The following is a 22,080-nucleotide window of genomic DNA, read 5'->3' as shown; positions in this document are numbered from 1 at the left end:
CAGCCTGGTATTGGTACAACAACAGACACATAGACCAATGGAACAGAATTGAGAACCCAGACATAGATCCATCCACGTATGAGCAGCTGATATTTGACAAAGGACCAGTGTCAATTAACTGGGGAAAAGACAGCCTTTTTAACAAATGGTGCTGGCATAACTGGATATCCATTTGCAAAAAAATGAAACAGGACCCATACCTCACACCATGCACAAAAACTAACTCCAAGTGGATCAAAGACCTAAACATAAAGACTAAAACGATAAAGATCATGGAAGAAAAAATTGGGACAACCCTAGGAGCCCTAATACAAGGTATAAACAGAATACAAAACATTACCAAAAATGATGAAGAGAAACCCGATAACTGGGAGCTCCTAAAAATCAAACACCTATGCTCATCTAAAGACTTCACCAAAAGAGTAAAAAGACCACCTACAGATTGGGAAAGAATTTTCCGCTATGACATCTCCGACCAGCGCCTGATCTCTAAAATCTACATGATTCTGTCAAAACTCAACCACAAAAAGACAAACAACCCAATCAAGAAGTGGGCAAAGGATATGAACACACATTTCTCTAAAGAAGATATTCAGGTAGCCAACAGATACATGAGAAAATGCTCTCGATCATTAGCCATTAGAGAAATGCAAATTAAAACTACGATGAGATTCCATCTCACACCAGCAAGGCTGGCATTAATCCAAAAAACACAAAATAATAAATGTTGGAGAGGCTGTGGAGAGATTGGAACTCTCATACACTGCTGGTGGGAATGTAAAATGGTACAACCACTTTGGAAATCTATCTGGCGTTATCTTAAACAGTTAGAAATAGAACTACCATACAACCCAGAAATCCCACTCCTCGGAATATACCCTAGAGATACAAGAGCCTTCATACAAACAGATATATGCACACCCATGTTTATTGCAGCTCTGTCTACAATAGCAAAAAGTTGGAAGCAACCAAGGTGTCCATCAACGGATGAATGGGTAAATAAATTGTGGTATATTCACACAATGGAATACTACGCATCGATAAAGAACAGTGACGAATCTCTGAAACATTTCATAACATGGAGGAACCTGGAAGGCATTATGCTGAGCGAAATGAGTCAGAGGCAAAAGGACAAATATTGTATAAGACCACTATTATAAGATCTTGAGAAATAGTAAACCTGAGAAGAACACATACTTTTGTGGTTACGAGGGGGGGAGGGAGGGAGGGTGGGAGAGGGTTTTTTTATTGATTAATCAGTAGATAAGAACTGCTTTAGGTGAAGGGAAAGACAACACTCAATACATGGAAGGTCAGCTCAATTGGACTGGACCAAAAGCAAAGAAGTTTCCGGGATAAAATGAATGCTTCAAAGCTCAGCGGAGCAAGCGCGGGGGTCTGGGGAACATGGTTTACGGGGACTTCTAAGTCAATTGGCAAAATAATTCTATTATGAAATCATTCTGCATCCCACTTTGAAATGTGGCGTCTGGGGTCTTAAATGCTAACAAGCAGCCATCTAAGATGCAGCAATTGGTCTCAACCCACCTGGAGCAAAGGAAAATGAAGAACACCAAGCCCACATGACAACTAAGAGCCCAAGAGACAGAAAGGGCCACATGAACCAGAGACCTACATCATCCTGAGACCAGAAGAACTAGTTGGTGCCCGGCCACAATCGATGACTGCCCTGACAGGGAGCTCAGCAGAGGACCCCTGAGGGAGCAGGAGAGCAGTGGGATGCAGACCCCAAATTCTCATAAGAAGACCAAACTTAATGGTCTGACTGAGACTGGAGGAATCCCGGCGGTCATGCTCTCCAGACCTTCTGTTGACACAGGACAGGAACCATCCCTGAAGACAACACATCAGACATGAAAGGGACTGGTCAGCGGGTGGGAGAGAGACGCTGATGAAGAGTGAGCTAATTATATCAGGTGTACACTTGAGATTGTGTTGGCAACTCTTGTCTGGAGGGGGGATGGGAGGATAGAGAGAGAGGGAAGCCGGCAAAATTGTCAAGAAAGGAGAGACTGAAAGGGCTGACTCAAGACGGGGAGAGTAAGTGGGAGTAGGGAGTGAGATGTATGTAAACTTATATGTGACAGACTGATTGGATTTGTAAACGTTCACTTGAAGCTTAATAAAAGTTATTATAAAAAAAAAAAAAAAAAACAAACTGAAATCCAAACTTTAAAAAAAAAAAAAAAAAATGTAATTTGCTGTCTAATTCAAAAGTTAAAAGTGTATTTTGTTTTTGCATTATGGAGTTTCCCCTAAAATCGAATGTAAACTGTATTTTGGTATATCTAATTTTATTTTCAACGTAATGACAAAAAAATCCTTTATAAAAATCAAAGAAGCTTTATTGTATTTTTCTTAAAATCTATTGTTTTTTCTCTTTAAAAAAAAACTCAGTTTTCATGTATTAGACTCGTCAAAAACAGATAGTTAAAAAGTAAAAACTGTTTCCTATTTTGTGACTAAGACAGGATCTCAGTATACCAATATAGCAGAGCAAGACTGCTTGGGGAAGACTTGGTTTGATATAAAATATTTCAAAGTCTGATACATAACGGTTATGATGGATGAGAACCTCAAGGGTCATTACAGAAGCTTACACTTCTGAGAGTGATGTCTGTTCGTGGTGCTGTGTGTGGGGGCAGGAGCAGAGGGGAATGAGAACTAGGAATGAAAGATGAACAATAGTTATGAGCATAAGTTTTGTTCCTGCCCCAAAGCAGTAAGGACACAAAGCACAGTCGGGGAGAGGTCAACACAGAGATGATGGAAGCCAGGTAGGTAGGTCAAACCAAAAGATGTATACTGAAGCCTTCTGTACTTACAAGTCATTTACAGACAGGAAATTCAAGACACAAAGAGAAACAATAATTTCCAGCTCACTGCCTGGAAATACAGGGATAAATATGTTACTACTAGAATGTAAGTTCCCTAGGCACAAGATTTTTGTCTGTTTTGTTCATATCTCCAGCACCAAGGACAGTGTCTGGCACATAGCAATCACTACGTACATTTTGTTGCTGAATGAATGAATGAGTTAAGGTATCTGTTCTTGACTAGCAGAAAACAATGCAAACAAGCAATTTCAGCACCGTGTGATATGTTATGCTAAAGAGGACAAAAGTGCTAGAGAAGCAAACAGGAGAGGGGCCTTTATGTCAGGGAATGGTGATGCCTGAGCTGTCTTAAAAGAAGAGCTGGTATTAGCCAGGCAAAAGAGAAGGGTGACAGCAAAGGGAACATTTTAGGAGACACTGCAGGCTGAATAACAGTAGAGCAGGGGTTCTTTGTGCCATGGACACAGACTGGTGAGGCCTATGGGCCTCTTCTTGAAATAGTGCTTTTTAAAAAATACATAATGTAAAATACATAGGATTACAAAGAAACTCAATTATAATGACATATAGTTACCAAAACACTAAAAAATACTTTGTGATATAGTAATATATGTGCTTTATTAATAACAAGATCTAACAGAAGCTTTAATAATTACTGTAATTTTAAATGATGATAGGTATAAATGATATTCCAGGATGTCAGAGATAACTATAATATGATATAAAAATACCTGTAATTTCAATTATTGACAACATCATAGGTACCGTTATTATTATTAGGGTCTACAGCTTATATTCATAATTGGAGGAAATATTAAATTTCAGTTAGAGGTTAGTACAAATGAAGATGTAAATATTGTAAGTTGAGAGACTCTGCTTTCTCCATGGACCCCTTGGGAGTTTATGGATCAGTGCTAAGAACCCCTAGTCCTAGGTGCATAATGAAGAGGGTGTGAGTTAGTGGGGATGAAGAAGCAAGACATATGAGACAAATTTAAGGGGCAGAATTGAATGGAACTGATGAACTGATGGTACATAAGGGAAAGAGAAGTATCTAGATTGAGCCTCAGGTTTCCGGACTGGGGATTTTATGATACTCAAAATAAGGATAATTGCTAAAGATTCAGTGAAGCTCAGAAGGACATTCACATTGCTTGCACCTTTAGGATTGAGAAGTATAATAATTATTGACTAAATGATGAACAGTTCTTGCAGATTTTGCCATAATTTGAAAGATTCATGAAGACAGAACCATATAGTGGGTAGTCAAACATACGTTGCTGGAGAAGTAAACAGAGCTTACCTCTCAAGCTCAAATGCATTGCTCTTTCTACCAGGATGCTGACTGCAAAAGTTCCACCCAACTCAGCAGGGCCCTCCTGGGCTGAACAAACTTCAGCTGTGGTGCTGTTGCAGGGGACCTGGGTGCAGGCAGGAGACTTCTGGTTACCATGTTGGGGAGGGAGCTGGATCTCAGCCCTTCTGGGGAGCTGCTCGGCCTCACTGGGGCTGCTGCAGTCTACGGAGTCCAGCTCATGAGTAGGCTCAGGGAGTGGGGAAAGAGGGGAAAGAATCACATGAACTCGCAAGGCAGCTCCTGAGAGGTTGGAGGCATTTCGTCCAAACAGAGGATATACACCTAGAGGAAGAAAGAAGAGAATAAGCCCAGGCAGGGAGGAACCAAGAACATTCTCTAATATTGGAAGAAATACTCACTGAGGGTGTTTGTGGTCCTTCTTCCTTTGATAGACCTACAGGTCCCAGTATGCCAATTTGCAAAAGATGCTGTGAAGTTGGGGTAAAAACTGTCATGTTTTTATAAAAGCATGACAGTTTTTACCTCACCTTTACTACCTCCAACAATGGAAAGTAGTGAGGTCTCTGATTCGAAGCCAAAGCCAACTGATCACCATGCAGAGCTGTTGTGGAAAGCATTCATGCGTTTAGGGGCAGCTAGACTTAGATGACTTATGAAACCTTTCGCAAGTCTAAGATTTAATGAAATCAGGAGTAGCCTGTTTTCTCTTGCATGTGTTCCATAAACCAAAGCCTGTAGCTGCACAGCAGATTCTGACTCATAGTGACCCTACAGACAGAGCAGAATGGCCCCATATAGTTTCCAAGGCTGTAATCTTTATAGAAGTGGACTGTCACATCTTTCTCCAGTGGAGCTGCTGGTGGGTTTGAACCGCTGACCTTTCGGTTAGGAGCAGAGTGCTTAACCGCCATGCCATCAGGGCTCCTTACATGTCCCACAGGCTCCTGTTTTTAGACCTTCTCCCCATTAGGAAGCTGTCCTGGTGCTCAATTTGGCCTTGTTTTCATCAATTCAGTATGTTCTGGGAAGTTGGCAGTAGCCCTGAAGGTCAACTGGAAGGGAAGATCAGTTGGTAAGAGGTGAAAAGAAAGAGGGTAACGGAATTAATATTTGTTGAGTATTTTCATGTGCCAGAATCTCAGAGGGGTTATGTAACCTGTCCAGAATCACTCTTCCAATAAGTGGCAGATTTAAAGCCACGGATTTGAAATTTACCAGCTTGTTAGAAATTAAAATAAGATTTAATTTATAAAGCAGAAGGAACTGATGGTTCCTTCAGAACATCCAAGTATGCTTCCTAGAAAACAGAGACTCATTTCAATTCAGGAAGCTAGAATTAATTGATTCATAGATGGTAAAAAGATGGAACTTTTCCTGTCTTTTTCTAATAGGGAACCTGTTATCTTCTAAATGCAATGTGTAAATTATTATAATCATCACAAGCAGAAAATAAGTGCAAGTCATGGCTGAGGGAAAATACCCCAAAGCAACATAGTTAAATTCTTTTTCTCAAGAAACTTAATATGTGGGAGGATGATGTCTTAGTTATCTAGTGCTCCTGTAACAGAAATACCACAAGTGGGTAGCTTTAATAAACAGAAATTAATTTTCTCACAGTTTAGGAGGCTAGAAGTCCAAATTCAGGGTGCTAGCTCTAGGGGAAGGCTTTCTCTCTCTGTTGGCTTTAGAGGAAAGTCCTTGTCTCTTCTGAGCTTCTGTTCCTGGGCAGTCTTCATGTGGCTTGGCATCTTTCTTTCCATCTTTGCTAGCTCACTTGCTTAATCTTTTATATTTCAAAAAAGATGGACTCAAGGCATACCTACACTAACCCTGCCTCATTAACATAACAAAGACAATCCATTCCCAAATAGAATTATAACCACAGGCATAGAGTTTAGGAATTACAACCCATATTTTGGGGGGCATAATTCAATGCATAACAGATGATTAGATGGACGATTGGATGGAATGATTCACTCGTTCAAGAGACACATCACGTGTCACACCTTATACAAGACCCTGAGGATAAAAAGTTTAGACTAGTGGGATGTGGAGAAGTATGAGGGAAATGGAGGATCTGAAAAGTTAAATACCACCTCCAGTATCACTCAATAAAATGGAGTATTCGTGCTTGAGTTCTCACCCTTAGACCTATACTCAGTGTCCTTAACCTACTTCCTTCAGCTGAGTGAAATTAAAAGCCTACCTTTATGAACTTCAGTTCAAGACGGCAAAAACATGGACTTTTTCTGCAGTCTCTCTGAGGTGACTCTAGATCAGTTCAGATAAATAAGACACATGGAATGTGGTGGGGTGCTCAGTAGAGCCAGGCTTACACCTCCTGCAAGGCCTAGAGAGAACCAGAGAATCTGGAACGACCAGCCAGAGACAACTCAATTCTCCTCCTGCTCATCCCTGCTCAGCACAAAGCTAACAGGGCTAAAATAAGGTTGTGAATCAGTTTCTAGAACTGGATAGTGGAAGCAATAATAACTACCTTATAGGATTGCTGAGATTAAATACCATGTTTGTAAAGAATCTACTCTGGTTACCTCCAATTCATTCTCCACTATAGTTACCAGATTTATTTTTCTAGAACTGCAAAGCTATGTCACTCCTTTATTCAGAACACATTACAATAACTTTCCATAGTGCTCAGAAAAAAAGTCCAAACTCTTCTGCTTAGATCTTCAATATAGTACTCCTGCTCATCTATCTAGCTTCATCTCCTATCACTTCCCAACCTATATATCCTTTCATCTAGTCATACCAAATTATTTACAATACCTAAAATGTACCAAACTGCTTCATGCTTCTGCGCTTCACTCATGCTGTTCCCCTGTTTAGAATGCCTTTCTTTGGCGTATCCTTTGAATAAGTCTTGGAAACTCAGGTCAAGTATCACTTTCACTGAAATGGCTTCCTGGAACTAAAGAGATGTCCCATTTCTATGCTCCCATAGCACCACTGATAATATCCTTTTCATAGTTCTTATGCTTCACTCTAATGATTTATTTCCTACTCTATTCTCCCATTAGACTGTAAACTCATAGAGGTCAGGGACTATTTGTTACTCATCTTTGCATTCTCAGGGTCAAGCACATGTATCAAGTCCTCAAACAAATGTTTAAAAAGAAAAGCACCAGCATAGAACGTCACTTGCACCTTTCCCCTTTCTGCCTTGTGAGCTAGTTTACTACCATGTAGCTTTTCCTTCATGGTTCCAAGATATGCTGACTAGAAAGGAAGAATATCCTGGCCCTCTTAGGGAGGCTAATTCAAAAACTACCATTCTAGATTATTAGATAGGTTCTTACACATTTGGTTAAAGGTAGTTCTCTAAAGCCACTCATTCTTATTTTCTACATCTTAACTGACTGCATACAATGTTCTAGATGCAAGAATCTGTTGACTGCTGGAAGCACTCTGGAGCCACAAAGTTCACTGCCAGCTCTTAGATGCGCAGTGATCCCACCAAGGCGTTATTACTATGTAATGCCCTTTTTTAAGGAGGCAGCTGACCTCTTACTTTTTGAAATCTCTAGTTTCAAAAAGCACTACTAAATTATGATTAATCTTTCATCATGCAATAGCGAAGGAACGTTTACTAGCTTGTGACCTTGTGCAGGTTATCCAACTTCTCTGAGCTTCCATTTCTGTGTCTGTAAAATGGGTCTAAGGTCTCTGGGTGGTGCAAAGGTTTTGTGCTCGACTACTAACCTCAAGGTTGGTGGTTCGAACCCAATCAGAGGTGCTGAGGAAGAAGGGCCTGATGATGTGTTTCTGTGAAGACTATAGCTGAGAAAATCCTATGGAGCAGTTCTACTCTGTAACACATGTGGTCGCCATGAGTCTGAATCAACTTGACTACAATGGGTTTGTTTTTTTAAATGGGTTTAACCCTATCTCACAGGATTGCTGGGAAGACCAAATAAAATAATGTCTGCAAGAGTGTCTCACATAGCGTCTGACATAAAGCAGGTGCTCAAATCACAAGAGCTGAGCCTGGCTCCTCACTTACCACTGACAGTTAGTGTCCTTGCTGACCTCTCCCCAAGTCTGGTCAGGTCCACATAGGCTGAGCCAATCCAGCTATCTGTCTGGTGAGGCCTCTCCACATTATCATTGCCATAAGCCCGCCATACTTGGATCTCCAGCCTCTCTTCCCTGAAGTACCAAAGAAGTGATGGGCCCCTGCTGACTTCTGCTCTTCTGAATGCCTTGAAAGTAACCACAACCTGGCTTTTGTCTACAGATTCCTTAGGCTTCTTTAGAGGGGTCCAAAAGCCTTTGTGATCATATAGCTTATAGCGAAGGTAGCAGTAAGTGTTCTTATGAATGTGCTTCTGGCCGGCAAGCAGCACACAATGGATAGGCAGCCAGAGCCTTGGGGTGGAGATGGTGATGGTGGCTGGCTCTTCTTTATCCATATTGACAAGATCCTTCAGACCGTTATCAAAGCTCCAGCCCAACAGCTCAGCAGCTTCCAGCACCCGCTCTCTATCTCCAGGATGAGTAAAGGAAACTGAAAGTTCCAGACCACCCACAATCTTCTGCATGAGCTCCAAGCTGTGAGTCAGGACCCCATCTTCTGGAAAAATGACAGGATACCACCCTGTGATCCCTTATGGGAGAAAAGAAAGACTTTCAAGTATTGTCTTAAAGGTAAAAAACAAAAACAAAAAAACTTAGCCACTCCTCACCCCAGAGCCACCACCACCCTAGCCAAGACAGAACAGAAAACATGTACGCACAGTGAGATGGAGTTTGTGTTTCATCTGACCACTGAAAGGCAGTGACACTTGGTGGGAAGAATGAAGGTCAGGGGTTGGAAGACCTGAGTTCTTTCCTGGGCTTAATCCAAGACTAGTGGTTCATTCTGGGAAACCCATTAATCTCTCCCATCTCTTTTTACTCTTTTATCTATTTTTTATTTTTATTGAGTGTCTATTCTGTCAAAAGTCTGCTAGTGATTTGTATGTATTATTTCATTTAATCCTCCTGATAAACCCGTGACGTCCTGAGGATTAAATGGGATAATGATCTCCATTTTAAAAGTAAATACACTGTAGTTCAGAGGCAAATCCAAGTTATTACAGCTACCCAGTGGCAGAGGTACGTTTTGAACCCAGGTCTACATTTCACCTACTACAGGTTCACAATTTCTTATCTTAAACCTTTAAGGGTGATTTATGTCTAAATTTAGAATTTTTCAGAATTTAGAAAGGTAATACAAAGCATAAGCTGAATATTATGTAACAGCCAGGAGTAGTATAAGTCAGGGGTTGGCAAGCTGACTCTATAAAAGGCTAGATGGTAAATATCTTAGGCTTTGTAGGTTATATGCTTTCTGCTGCAACTACTCAACTCTACTGCTCACCATAGTCAATACGTAAATAAATGAGTTCCAATAAAACTTTCTGAAAAGAGGCAGTGGGCCTAAGTCAGAAAATAAAGACTAAATAGTCTCATGTCAGCTGAGGTCAGATTTGGCTGCTTAATGAGTTAATAAAAAACATTTTTTTAGAGCTTTTTGATTTTAGAATTGTGTACATTGTGGATTAGTAATCATCACAGCAATTTTCTGAGAAAGGTTATATTAATTATACTTTATGGATGAGAAGATCTGGGCTCACTGAGACTAATTTGCCAAAGATCACTGTAAGGTTTTGTGACTTTTGGACAAAGCATTTAATTCTTGAGTGTCTGTCTGTAAAACGAGGAGAATGAACATGTTGATCCGTAAGGCCCCTTTCAGCTTGGACCTTCTAAGAACCTACGGCCTTGGCTTAAACAATGTCTCATCTCTGGTTCCTAACATTTTTTGGTCACAGACCTCTTTGGCTCTAACAAAAGCTATTACTCCAGAAAGATGCACACAGGTATGTACCCACAAAATTTCACACCGTTGCTATTAGATGGTCCCTTTTGCGGTATGATTCTGTAATTGAGACCACTGGCAGGAGGAAACAAAACAATGTTCACTCTAGAGTAACTCCGAATACAAAGACAAATGATATACCTCAAATTAACAGATTTATTTCCAAAGGTTAATTTTAATGCTTAAAGATGAAATTTCCCAGATAGTGCCTGTCCCCTGACAAACTCTGAAGTAAGTTTCAGGAGGAGACTTACTTTTTTATTTCAGGAGAAAGGAAACTGAGGTGTCCTATGTGACTGTGCACAGCCCAGTGCCAAAGCCTTTCACGTGTATAATTGCACTAAATGCTTCAATAATCTTGTAGAACAGATCTTATTAGTTCCATTTTTATAGATGAGGAAACTATAGATCTGAGAGATGAAATGACTTGTTCTAGATCACAAATAGTAGCTGACAGAAGTGAGATTTGAACCCTGTATCAAGTTGCACAGACTTGTCTCTGGAAGGCACATGGGCAATACCTGCCTATTACAGTACTGCTCAAATTAATTCACAATTAAATTTGGGAGATGTGTGACAGAATTCTAGAAATTAGATTACATAACCCTAGGGAGGAAGATGAGCAAGAGAAAGAAAACTAACATTTACTAAGTGTCTACTATGTGTCATGTACTCTATTTATCTTATTTCATTAATTCCTCCCTTACAGATTTGTAACTGTCTATGGTTTTTTTTTTTTTTTATGAGATAATTTTTTTTTATGAGATAAGAAAACAGGTTCAAAGAGGTCAAATCAACTGGTCAAAGTCACCCAGCTAGTAGTAAGCAGGATTTGAACCAATATTTCAGACTGCCTTGGTGGTTGTATTCTTTTGAGCCATTTATTACTCCATACCCTTATTGCTTCTTCAGGAGCGAGAAGAATATAATAGAAAAATAATGGGCAAATCTTGATTTCATTTTCAGTCCTGCTACCCATTAGCCATATGATTTTTGCAAATCACTTAACCTCTCTGAACCTATGTTTTCTCATCTGTCAAATGAAAATAATAAGATCCTGTATGCCCGCTAGGCACGGTTATCATGGAGAACAAATAGAGATGAGAAAATATTTTACAAAGTGCTATATGATGTAATGGGTATTACAATGTTCGTTATTACATTATCGTCATTATCATCTTTCCTACAGCAGCTTAATAGTACAATGTTTTAAGGTTTTTTGCTTTATTGGAAAACCTCTGGAATGCTTAGGAGAGGATTTAAAATGCTGTGGAAAACTTTTGGGATACCAGGGAGAATTCAGAAGCACGTGTTAAGGGTCATATTTACTTTTGCTTCTCTTGCAAAAGAGATCTTGCAAGAGATGACCTCTTGTAGGAAAGTGAATGGGGAAGGGTAGGATCAGAAAGTGACAATCCAGAATCCTTACCAGATCTCTTGACCAGTAGCTCTTTTGTTGGAACCTTTACTACTCCGAGCAGATAATCTCTGGATGTCTGGAGACTGGCTATATCGTTGACTGTTAAATCAAGCAAAAAAGAAAAATTATCTGGTGGTCTACTAAAGGCTATGTTTATAGTATATCCATATAACCCTCTGTTTACACTCACTGAATCTCAGTGTTGGAAGATATATTAGCGGTCATCTTGCTCATACCGTAGTCAAAGCTTGAATCCCTTCTATGGCATTTAAAAAAAAATTAAACACTTTATTTTGAACAATTTCAGACACATGAAAAAGTTTTAAGAATATTACAATGAACTCCTACATACTCTTCATCCAGATTCATCCAATATTAATATCGACACATCTGCTCTACTGTGTGTGGATGTGTGTCTCTCTCATACACACCCACACTAAGCATATTCTTATTTTTTGCTATTCCCTTCAGAAGTGATTATGATCTTTCACCCCTAAACACTTCAACATGTATGCCCTAGGAACAAGGGATTTTTAAGAAGTATACACATTAATAGTGCAATGATTAGAATTAGGGAATCTACAATTGATACAACACTGTTTTCTAATACAAACTCATATTTAAAATTAAATGTCTATCCCAATATTGTCCTTTATAACAAGACTGTTCCTCAACTCAATTTAGAATCTTATTCAGGACTTTGCATTGCATTTAGTCCAGGTCACTCGCAAGGTGGATAGTTCAGTTTGGAGTAGCATGGAGAGATGGGTAGGGAGGCCAGATGAATCAATAGTTATCTATATTCTTTTTGTGTTTTCCAAATGTGTGATAGTGAAAACATATTTATATTGACAAAGTAACAATTTTACTTACATAAGCAGTTTTTAAAATCTAGGTATATACTAAAACCTAGAAAGAATTAAATACAATATTCATGATAAAAATTGTTCAGCAATCAATAAAGAATTCTTGGCTGGGTAAGTCCTTGAAAGACTCTTGAGTCTATCCACCTCCCTGCTTTTCAGCAGAACCACAATTAAAGAAAGCTGTATATTAGTACCAAAATGGCTAGCTTTTTTCGCTCTCTACAGTGATTATAAAAAAACTTCCTATAGCAAATGGTTAATGCAGTCAGCTGCTATCTGAAAGGTTGGAGGTTTGAGTCCACCCAGAGGCATCTCAGAAGAAAGGCCTGGTGATCTATTTCTGAAAAAAATCAGCCACTGAAAACTCTATGGAGCACAGTTTTACTCTAACACACACGGGGTCTCCGTGAGTGAGAATCAACTCAACGGCAACTAGTTTTTGGTTTTTTAAGCTTCTCATAAAGGTAATGTCTTCTTTTTCCTTCACAGCATTTGGCACATGACAAATTATTTTAAAAAATGCTAAAAATTATCTTTTATTTTCTTAAAGATCTCCAAGGAGAAGATTTTCAAATGTATTTTGGTAATATGTCCCAAAGTTCTTTGAGTTTTATTTAAAAAAAAAAACTTGAAAGACTACAAAGTTAGGACTACAACCTGGGGTTCATTTCTTAGTTCAGGACTTTCCAAAAATTCAGTCAGATGTTCTTCCTATGCGACCCCTAAACCACAGGCTTACACTTGTTATACCATACCATGCTGCCTCTCCCAGAGATGCTAATGAGAACAGGGAGTTTCCTGTTCACCATCACATCCTCAGCAACCAGCACAGTCACCTGGCTAACAGTACATATTCAATTATCTGCTGAACACATAATGAAGGGTTGTATCATTCAAAACAGAGCCCTTTTTTAATCCTGTTGTGATGAGTCATTTGGTGCTCACCTGACTTGGTATCTTCATGATAAATAGCAAAAATAACTTCTGCAAATTCCAACAACTCTGCCAGGAAACAGGTCTCCCCACTGCAGTGCTGAGTTACCAAGTTACACGAGAACTCAACATGATGGGAGAACTCAGGGCAGAAGGAACAGGCCACAGGGTGGGTTTGGCGCTGCTCTCCCTTGGGCAGGAAGGAGAGATGAGTGGTGACAAAGGCATTGACTCCGAACGTGGCACTGAACTGGAGAGTGGGTTCCTTCTCAGCCAAAGCCCTGCAGGGGAGAGGAGTGGGAATGAGGAGCTATGGTAATATCAGAAATCAGCCTGATGGCCTAGAAAATACCTCCACGACTTTCATCAGGCCACCAAGACTGACCAACCGTATGCTTCCTGTCTAGGCTTCTGGTGGTACCACAATGTGCTTTCTTATAAATCTAGAACGAAGCACAGACGTGTACGGGGATTAGGGGAGGAACAACATTCATCTATCTACCACAGTGACACTCTGAGGACATTCCATTGTCTTGTCCACGCTCTTCAGCCAAAGATCATTAAGGACCAAATGCAGTTGAACAGTTGGGTTTACTGCTCCTTGTGATAAAGGAGAACATACACCATGGGGAATAACGAGATGTTTCAGCATGAGGTGTCAGAAAGGACTTCTAGGACTGAGTTCATGTTAGTTGATTTAATAAATCTTACCTAAAGGGCTAATGCTATAATCAGTAAAGCAGCAGCAGCTACTCATTTTAGCTAGGCTAAGGGGAATGTGCGGTATTTTTTGTGTGTTCTGTTTGTGCTCAGACACGGCTGTGAGGTAGTCTTGTTTTTTGCCTCATTTCGTCATGGTCAGAGTGTGGCCTTTTCTGATGTTAGTGTTCTGTGAGATTGTTTGTGTTCAACAGGAAAACACCAAAGCCTAGCTGTGAATGAGTTCCAGATGTCAGGGGTGGCTTTTGTCTTTCTCAGTACAGATGTTCCATGATATACAGGCAGAATCTACACATCTTTAATTGACATTCATAAAGAGTAGTCAAGTGTTTTTAGAGTGTGGGCACAGTCTGAGACAAAAATCCCTCATCCCGAATTCCCCAAAGGGATAAAAGTGATGTTTAGGCAAAGAGGTCACCTCTCTGAATCGTTCCTTGATATTCTCAAAGCAGACTTAGGGGTTCCTTCCTTTAAGGTCCTTGCAATACTTGGTATAAACCAGCAGAGGGTAATAATTTGGAGTCATACAGATCTGGGTTTGAATCCTGGCTCCACCATCTACTTAAACTGTGTGACCTTGGACAAGTTAGTCAACCTCTTCCCAGTCTCAGTTTCCTCTTCACTAAAATGAGGACAATTTATAAGAATGCAACAAATACTAAGGATGTAGTGTATATTTGGATGTTTACTGCAATTTTGTTTCTAATGAAAAAGGAGAAACCTCCTAAGTAATCATGAAAGGAAGACTGGTTAAATAAATTACAGTGTGTCCATATGACAGCATACTATGAGGTATATATTGTACCTAAGGAAACGGAGACGGAAATAAATAAAATGTTAATAGTGGTTAAAAGAAGAGGCTATTCACAGGATATTAATAAAGATTACATTAGATAATATACACAAGACAGAACTTGCCTAGGGCAGTGAAAAGATTTTAACAGCAAACTCTTAGTGATGGCAGTGAGATGGCAGAAAGGCTGTGGCCCAAGCTGGTCTGAATTCATTCGTTCAGTAAGTACATACTAAGCATCTGCTCTCTGTGTCATGCGTTAGGCTCTGAGCTGGATATATAGTAGTGAAATAGTTACAATTTCTTCCCCTCAGTGAACTCAGAATCTAGTGGCTATTCCCAGGAAATTTCTATTCATTCTCATTTAAAGATCAGGTGAGCGAGAAGAAGCAAATGAATCAGAAAAAAATGCCTCCTTCACAAAGATTCCAAAAATGTATTTTCAAGAAGACCATGAGGGCTGGTGTCTTTTGAAGGGAGGGGTGACTTCCCAGTACCCGCTACCTAAAATACTGGAGGGAGAATTCAAAGGAGGATAAAATTGAGAATGTCAAGAATTCTTGTCTTCAATTAGAGGCAATGCAAAGCTTATTTCTGATCTTCTGCTGGCTAATGTTATATAAAAAAAAGTTATATAGGTAACATTAATTATCTAGATAAGTGAAATTAATCATAAAAATCCTCACATTTGTACAGCAGTTAGTGGCTTCATATTTATTAATTTTTATACTAGTCCTTATAAAATCAGGGCAAGTGTTTATAATTTCCATTTTTTACATGAAAAAAACAGAAGTTCAGAGAGGTAAAAAAAACTAGCCCAAGATCACACACAGCTAGTATGAGATGGGGGTGGAACTAGAAGCCAAGGTATCTGATTTCTAGTGCAGCACTGTTTCCATCATACTATGCTGTGTCTCACATGCTGTGGGACCCTCCCCACCCCCCACCAGGACAGTATAGTGCTAGAACTGTCCTGGTTTCTTGCCCTTTCTCCTAGATATTGCTCCACAGAACAAATTCAAGACTTTCAGCAAACTGCTTGCTATTCAATCTGGCTTCCCCCATGAGACCTGACAGCCCTCAGAGAGAAAAACTGCCGAGTTTCTTATCTATTATCCAGTCTGAGATCTACTGGGTATCTAAATTTTAAGTCCTTTTCTGTCAATTAAACACTTGTTAATTCAATACCACGTTGAAGAATTTTTTACCTTGGCTGGGTTTTAGACAGAACTTTTACCTATTACCCATTGCCCTCGAGTCGATTCCGACTCATAGTGACCCTGTGGGACAGAGTAGAACTGCCCCACAGTGCCTGGTGGACTGAAACTGTGATGTTCTGGTTAGCAGCCGTAGCACCTAACCACTGCGCCACCAGGGTTTCCTTACACAGAACAGGCACTCCATATACGTAAGTTTCATGCCTTCGTATTTGCACATGTTCTCCAATTTGACCAGAATAATTTCCCCCTCTGGGGTATCTTTATAACTCCTATTTTTATTTAAAGACTAGGATTAAGATATTTTGAAGGGCCTCGAATGCCAAGCTAAGGAGGTTGGACCTATTCTATGGACCAGCAATCTCTAAAATAGAGTGTATACAAACTGGAGGCGTTTAAAGGGTAAACTATTGGGGCACGTTGTTGTTGTTATTAGGTGCTGATGAGTCAGTTCCGACTCAGCGACCCTATGCACAACAGAACGAAACACTGCCCGGTCCCGAGTATACTTAACTTAAACCAAACAAAAAACAAACCCACTGCCGTCAAGTCGATTCCGACTCATAGCGACCCTATAGGACAGGGTAGAACAGCCCCATAGAGTTTCTGAAGAGCGCCTGGCATATTTGAACTGCCAACCTTTAGGTTAGCAGCCGTAGCACTTAACCACTACGCCACCAGGGTTTCTCATATATAAATTATATTAGGGACTTCTATACTAATATGTGAAATACATTATAAAATATATCATAAAATTGTAAAAATGAATATATGCGATAAATACAGAAGTTTTAATATTTTCTTCCTATGCCCCAATGTTCTGCTGCTATTCAATGAAAACCTTATGAATAGCAGCGGAACCCTGGGGCATAGGAAGAAAATATTAAAACTTCTGTATTTATCGCATATATTCATTTTTATAATTTTATGATATATTTTATAATGTATTTCACATTTTAGTATAGAAGTCCCTAATATAATTTATACATGAGTAAGTATACATATATTTGGATGGAAGGCTAAACACTTTTTTATTAATAGGAATGCATAATTAAAATTAGGAGACTATTGCTATTGACAATGGGAAACCATAGATTTTCAATGTAAGGCAGCTGCATGATTTCAAAGCTGCCCTGGTGTCACTTTCACTAACAAAAAATGTTCTGGGGCAATTTTGAAAAAGACCAGTCTATTTGGAGAATAGTGAGGAAAATTTTACTAGCTGCTTCAGTGTCAGATATCAGACAGGTAATAATTTGATTAAGGTTGTTTGGAAACTATGAAGTTAAAGCATAATTAGGAAGTTATAATAGGGAAAAAGTTAGGGAACATTTGCTTGCTTCTTCTTGAACTCAGGTCCGAAGTAGACTAGTTTAAGGCAGGAGCCTGATCTATTTCTCTTTCTTACTGGGAACCTCCTACGTGCTAGAACTATGCTATGTAGTGTGGATACTGAGAGGAGTTCAGACAGTGTCTCTGACTACAGGAACTCACAGCCAAGTGGAGGAAAATGTGGACCAGTCACTGAAACAGTGATACGTGCTACTACCAAGGTGCTATCGGAGAAAGGAAAAGGCACCAATTCTGCCTACATAGGAAGAGATTAAAAGAAGGCTACAAAGAAGCTGCAAAGTCTTAAAGGAAAATAGGAGTTTGTTAAGTGGACAAAAGGAGGAAGAGCATTCAATGCCAAAAGAAGTATGAGCAAAGACCTGAAGGGGGTGAATGGGAGGGCCAGGATGTTTATCTACAGAAACAAGTGTTCAAGAGAGAGAAAACAGCAAGAAAAAGGCCTGAGGGGGATAGGCCTCTGGTGTGTTCAGAAGCAACAAAAGGCCAGTGGCTAGAGTACAGAAAGTAGAGGGGAGGATGGTAGGAGGAAGAGATGATGTCACAGGTATAAACAGGTGGTCAGATCATGTGGGGCTCTTATAGCCATGTTAAAGGCTCTGGCTTTTACTCTGAATAAGATGGAAAGTCATTGGTGGGTTTTAAGTAGAGGCATGTCAAGATCTGACTTACATTTTAACAGGATGGCTGGCTAATGTATTAAGACCAGACTGAAGGAGGACAAGATGGAAAAACAGGAGGTGGTACTAAAGAGACTGAAAAGCTTAAACACAACATTATAAAGGAGTTGCAGTGATTGGTCAAAGCACAGTTTGAGGGTGTATGTTATGACCACAGGAGTAAGTAGTTAAGCAGGGTAGAGCTTAAGATTGCTGGAGAAGGTCAAAGAATTTAGTTACTAATAACAGTATAGTAGAGTTTGCAAGTGATTTACCCACTTGTATTCTGAAATGCTTTCTTAAAAGAGAAGAGTAGAGTTGTAGTTAGTGAACTGGAAATTGTACACAGGAAAGTTTTAGGTATCTGATTATCATATGAACTGCAGTGGAAAAGGTGTAAGAACTGCTTTTCTGAAGCTGACTTACTTGGCTGCTGCTTGCAGACCACAGGCTCTGATAATCTGGACTGAGATGGAGACAGTTCGGGCAGCAAGAACTCCCTCTGCTGTCCTTGGAGTACGCCTGTACCTTAGGCCCACATCCAGCAAACCTACACAATGAGGATAAAAGGAAAAAAAAAAAAAAAAAATTACTATCACATTTCTGGGAAAGTTTTCAGGAAAAACAGAACAGGCTGATCAGTGAGGGTCAGGAGGAACAACTCAATCTTAATTTTGCAAAAATAAAATGTTTTGTTTTGGCACACAGTTCGGCAAGCATGCACAGTTACTTGATTTAAGAGGCTAATCCTAATTATCTGATGATGTATTTGAAGGGCAGGTCATTCTGCTGGAAACATTAGGATACAATGCTGCTCAAAACTCCAAATTCTTAGAATCCCTTCCAAGTTTAAACCCTAACCTCTTCCTCCCTTACACTGAATTTCCAGCTCATGCTAACTCTACTCCACTAATCACACACTTGCCTATGTTGCCTTGGAATAATAATTCTCTGAGTACATCTGTGAAATATTTGTTCTATGGGGGCTTATATTAAACACTTGTTGATATTAAAGGTAAAATGAGCAGAGGTTCATGGAACTATGAATTTTCTAAAATTGTGGGCAAAATTTGCACTCTGTGTTCTATACTCATTTTTTTTTAAAAAGAGGGCATCTCATAGTTTTCATCAGATTCTCAAAAGGGTTGTTGGTTCCTATGGAGCCAGATCCAACTCATGGCAACCTTAGGTACAACAGCATGAAACAATGCCCGGTCCTGTGCTATCTTCATCATTGTTGGTATGTTTGTCAGGGCCCCATAACAGTGAAGAATCACTAATTTAGAGAGAAAGGGATATTTATGTATACTGACTATGAAAGGGAAAGGCAAACTAGTCTTTAATTACCTGATGATTGGTTCTTCAATTCTTTCCTGTTCTCAAGCCTGGGGGTTAAGGGGAGATTAAAAGTCTGTTTTCCCACATCCTCACGGTGCTGCATGGTCACCATAGCACAGATCCTTGATAATGGCAAGGTTCCTTTGGCGACCATCTGGTCTCTCACATTAGGATAATAGTATCTGTAAGCCATACAAGCACAGTCAGTTGGAAGAATTAGGCAGATGAATGATTCACTCTGCCCTGGGGATCAGCTTTCAGTATCTAGTTATCTTTGTAGTCTGTACCGGTGGTATAGAGTTATGGTCCTGTCTGGCTGGATTTACTGCCCACTATACCTCACAAATTATACCCTGTGTTCAGGACAAAGCCTAGCTTCACAAAAGGCTTTCTGTTTGAGGTGTCTGCATCTGGCCTGGATCTCTAGCAGTAATTTTTCTATTCAGCAGCAGCAAAAGTGGTTCTAAGTGGAACAATCGCAGTCTTTTCTAAGGCTCACCTGTCTTTAGGTCTAGTCTCCTCAAATCTGGAGGAGTAATAAGGATTTGTCAGTATCTCCTTTATCTCCTTCTCAGGTCAAAACATTCCATTCTTAGATCACAAAGTTGTAAATCAAAGCTAGGTGATTTTTTTAAATCTGTTCCCCCTGAATTGTATTCAGAAGTTCCTGGGATGTGTACGGTACTCTTCCCTTGTTCTGTTCCTTTCATATTAATAATATTAGGTCATTTTAGTTGGTTTCTTGGGGGTGAGGATGAAAAGAGGTAAGTCAAACATCTGTATTCATGCCATTATGTTTCCTGGAAATCGTCTGCCCAAGTACATTACATAGATAGATTTATATTTTATAAAAGTTACTCTTCTAGCAGTGGAAAGAACAGATTAAAAGAAATGAATCCAGAAGTAGGCAGACTAGTTAGGGGGTTATCACAGTAATTTAGGCATGATATGACGAGGGCCTGAACTAAATAAGGCAGTAGGAAAATCAGAAAAAAGATGATTAATACGTTCAAGGGGCACTAGGACGTAAAACTGACTTCACCTCCAAATGTACATAGTAGTGAGAAGTATGAGATACAACTGCTCCCAAGAGCCCAATAACTTAACATAAAACCAGGCGAAAGGGGCTCCTTAGCTTCCTTTCAATAATTTAACCTAGGCTGGTTAAGGACCCTAGGCATAGAACTGGGTTCTCCATGCTATACCTGCACCAGATTTCAAACTGGACTCCACCGCCAGGCACGAGCCCCTGTGCAGAGAGGGCACTGAGCAGGAGCCTTTGCACTGGAACTTCAGTTGGCAATAGGAAAGAGTGATGGTGCTCACTGTTAAAGATGGCGTCTGGAACACACAGTGTGGATGCAGATCTGAAGGGCTTCAGAGTGATTCCTTTGGAAAACAAAACCAATTCAGAATAATCCAAAATATCATTTAGTGTTTTACATACAGTAAGGGATGCTAATGACACTTTATATTTGTACAGACCTTTAATTAAAAAGGACTTTAATATCCAGTGTTCAATTTTATCCTCGTAATACTCCAGTGAGGAAAACAAAGCAGATATTATTACTCCTATTTCACAGATGAGGATATGAAGAGGTTCCATGATTAATCCAAGAGACTGAGAGCTAGTAGGTCACAGACCTGGAGCCAGAGCTACATCTTCTGACTGGGATACTCCTTCCAAGGTCCATTTCCCTAGTAGCTGTGGTCCCATGATAATACAAAAGAAAGTGATCCCTTTGCTGGATTTTATAGCTCCCATTATGTCTACCTCAGCACAGAAATTAGACAGTACCCAAGTTCAAGCCTGATTCAAAGAGTAACAAAAAACATTTTTTTAAATTGAGATATAATTTACATACCATAATACTCATCCTTTTAAAGTGTACAATTCAGTGGTTTTTAGTACATTCAGATGGTTGTCCAACCATTGCCACTAATTCCAGAACAATTTCATCCCCCAACAAGAAACCCTGAACTCATTAGAAGCCACTCCCCATTCTCCCTCTTCCCAGCCTGACAACCACGAAGCTACTTTCCATCTCTATGGATTTGCCTATTCTGGACATTTCATATAAATGGAATCATACAATACGTGGCCTTTTGTGTCTGCCTCCTTTCACTTAACACAATGTTTTCAAGTTTCATCCATATTGTAGCACATCAATACTTCATTTCTTTTTATGGCTGAATACTATTCTACTGTATAGATACACCACATTTCGTTTATCCATTCATCAGTTGATGTATATTTGGGCTGTTTCCACTTTTTGGCTATTATGAACAATGCAGCTATAAACATTTGTGTACAGTTTTTGTGTGGACATACTTTTTCATTTCCCTGGGTAAATGCTTAGGAGTAGCACTGCTGGGTCATTTGGTAACTCTTCTTAAGGAATTGCCAGACTGCTTTACACAGCAGCTGCACCAATTTACATCACACCAGCAATATAAGTGGGTTCCAATTTTTCCACATCCTTGCCAACACTTGTTAATCAGTTTTTTGTTTTTAAATTTCTTTGAAATGAAGTTTCGATACATGCTACAACATGGATGAACCTTGAGTTATGCTAAGTGAAATAAGCCAATCACAAAAGGACAAATATTGTATGATTTCACTTATATGAAATAACAACAGGCAAATGTGTACAGACTATAGTTTATTAGTGGTTAACACGGGCACAACTGACAGTGAAAGATGGATTATTGTTTAGGAAGCCTGAG

At 39.6% G+C, this 22,080-nt stretch overlaps 1 protein-coding gene across 6 annotated transcripts in view; it reads right to left on the bottom strand.

The window, feature by feature from the left end:
• Positions 1-22,080, bottom strand: part of C2CD3 (C2 domain containing 3 centriole elongation regulator) — a 187,131-nt gene that overhangs the window by 74,391 nt on the left and 90,660 nt on the right. For all 6 annotated transcript variants that reach the window (XM_049889842.1, XM_049889843.1, XM_049889840.1 and 3 more), the window contains exons 18-24: positions 20,559-20,742; positions 19,363-19,535; positions 18,442-18,565; positions 13,289-13,557; positions 11,487-11,576; positions 8,198-8,800; positions 4,162-4,497 (exon numbers count right to left, since the gene is read on the bottom strand). In XM_049889842.1, the coding sequence (XP_049745799.1) occupies positions 4,162-4,497; positions 8,198-8,800; positions 11,487-11,576; positions 13,289-13,557; positions 18,442-18,565; positions 19,363-19,535; positions 20,559-20,742 (1,779 nt within the window). The remainder of the gene's footprint in view (positions 1-4,161; positions 4,498-8,197; positions 8,801-11,486; positions 11,577-13,288; positions 13,558-18,441; positions 18,566-19,362; positions 19,536-20,558; positions 20,743-22,080) is intronic.

Source organism: Elephas maximus, chromosome 7 (assembly GCF_024166365.1).
Source record: "Elephas maximus indicus isolate mEleMax1 chromosome 7, mEleMax1 primary haplotype, whole genome shotgun sequence".
Taxonomy (NCBI): domain Eukaryota; kingdom Metazoa; phylum Chordata; class Mammalia; order Proboscidea; family Elephantidae; genus Elephas; species Elephas maximus.
The sequence above is the reverse complement of the archived record's forward strand: the minus strand, read 5'-3'. Positions and strand labels throughout refer to the sequence as shown.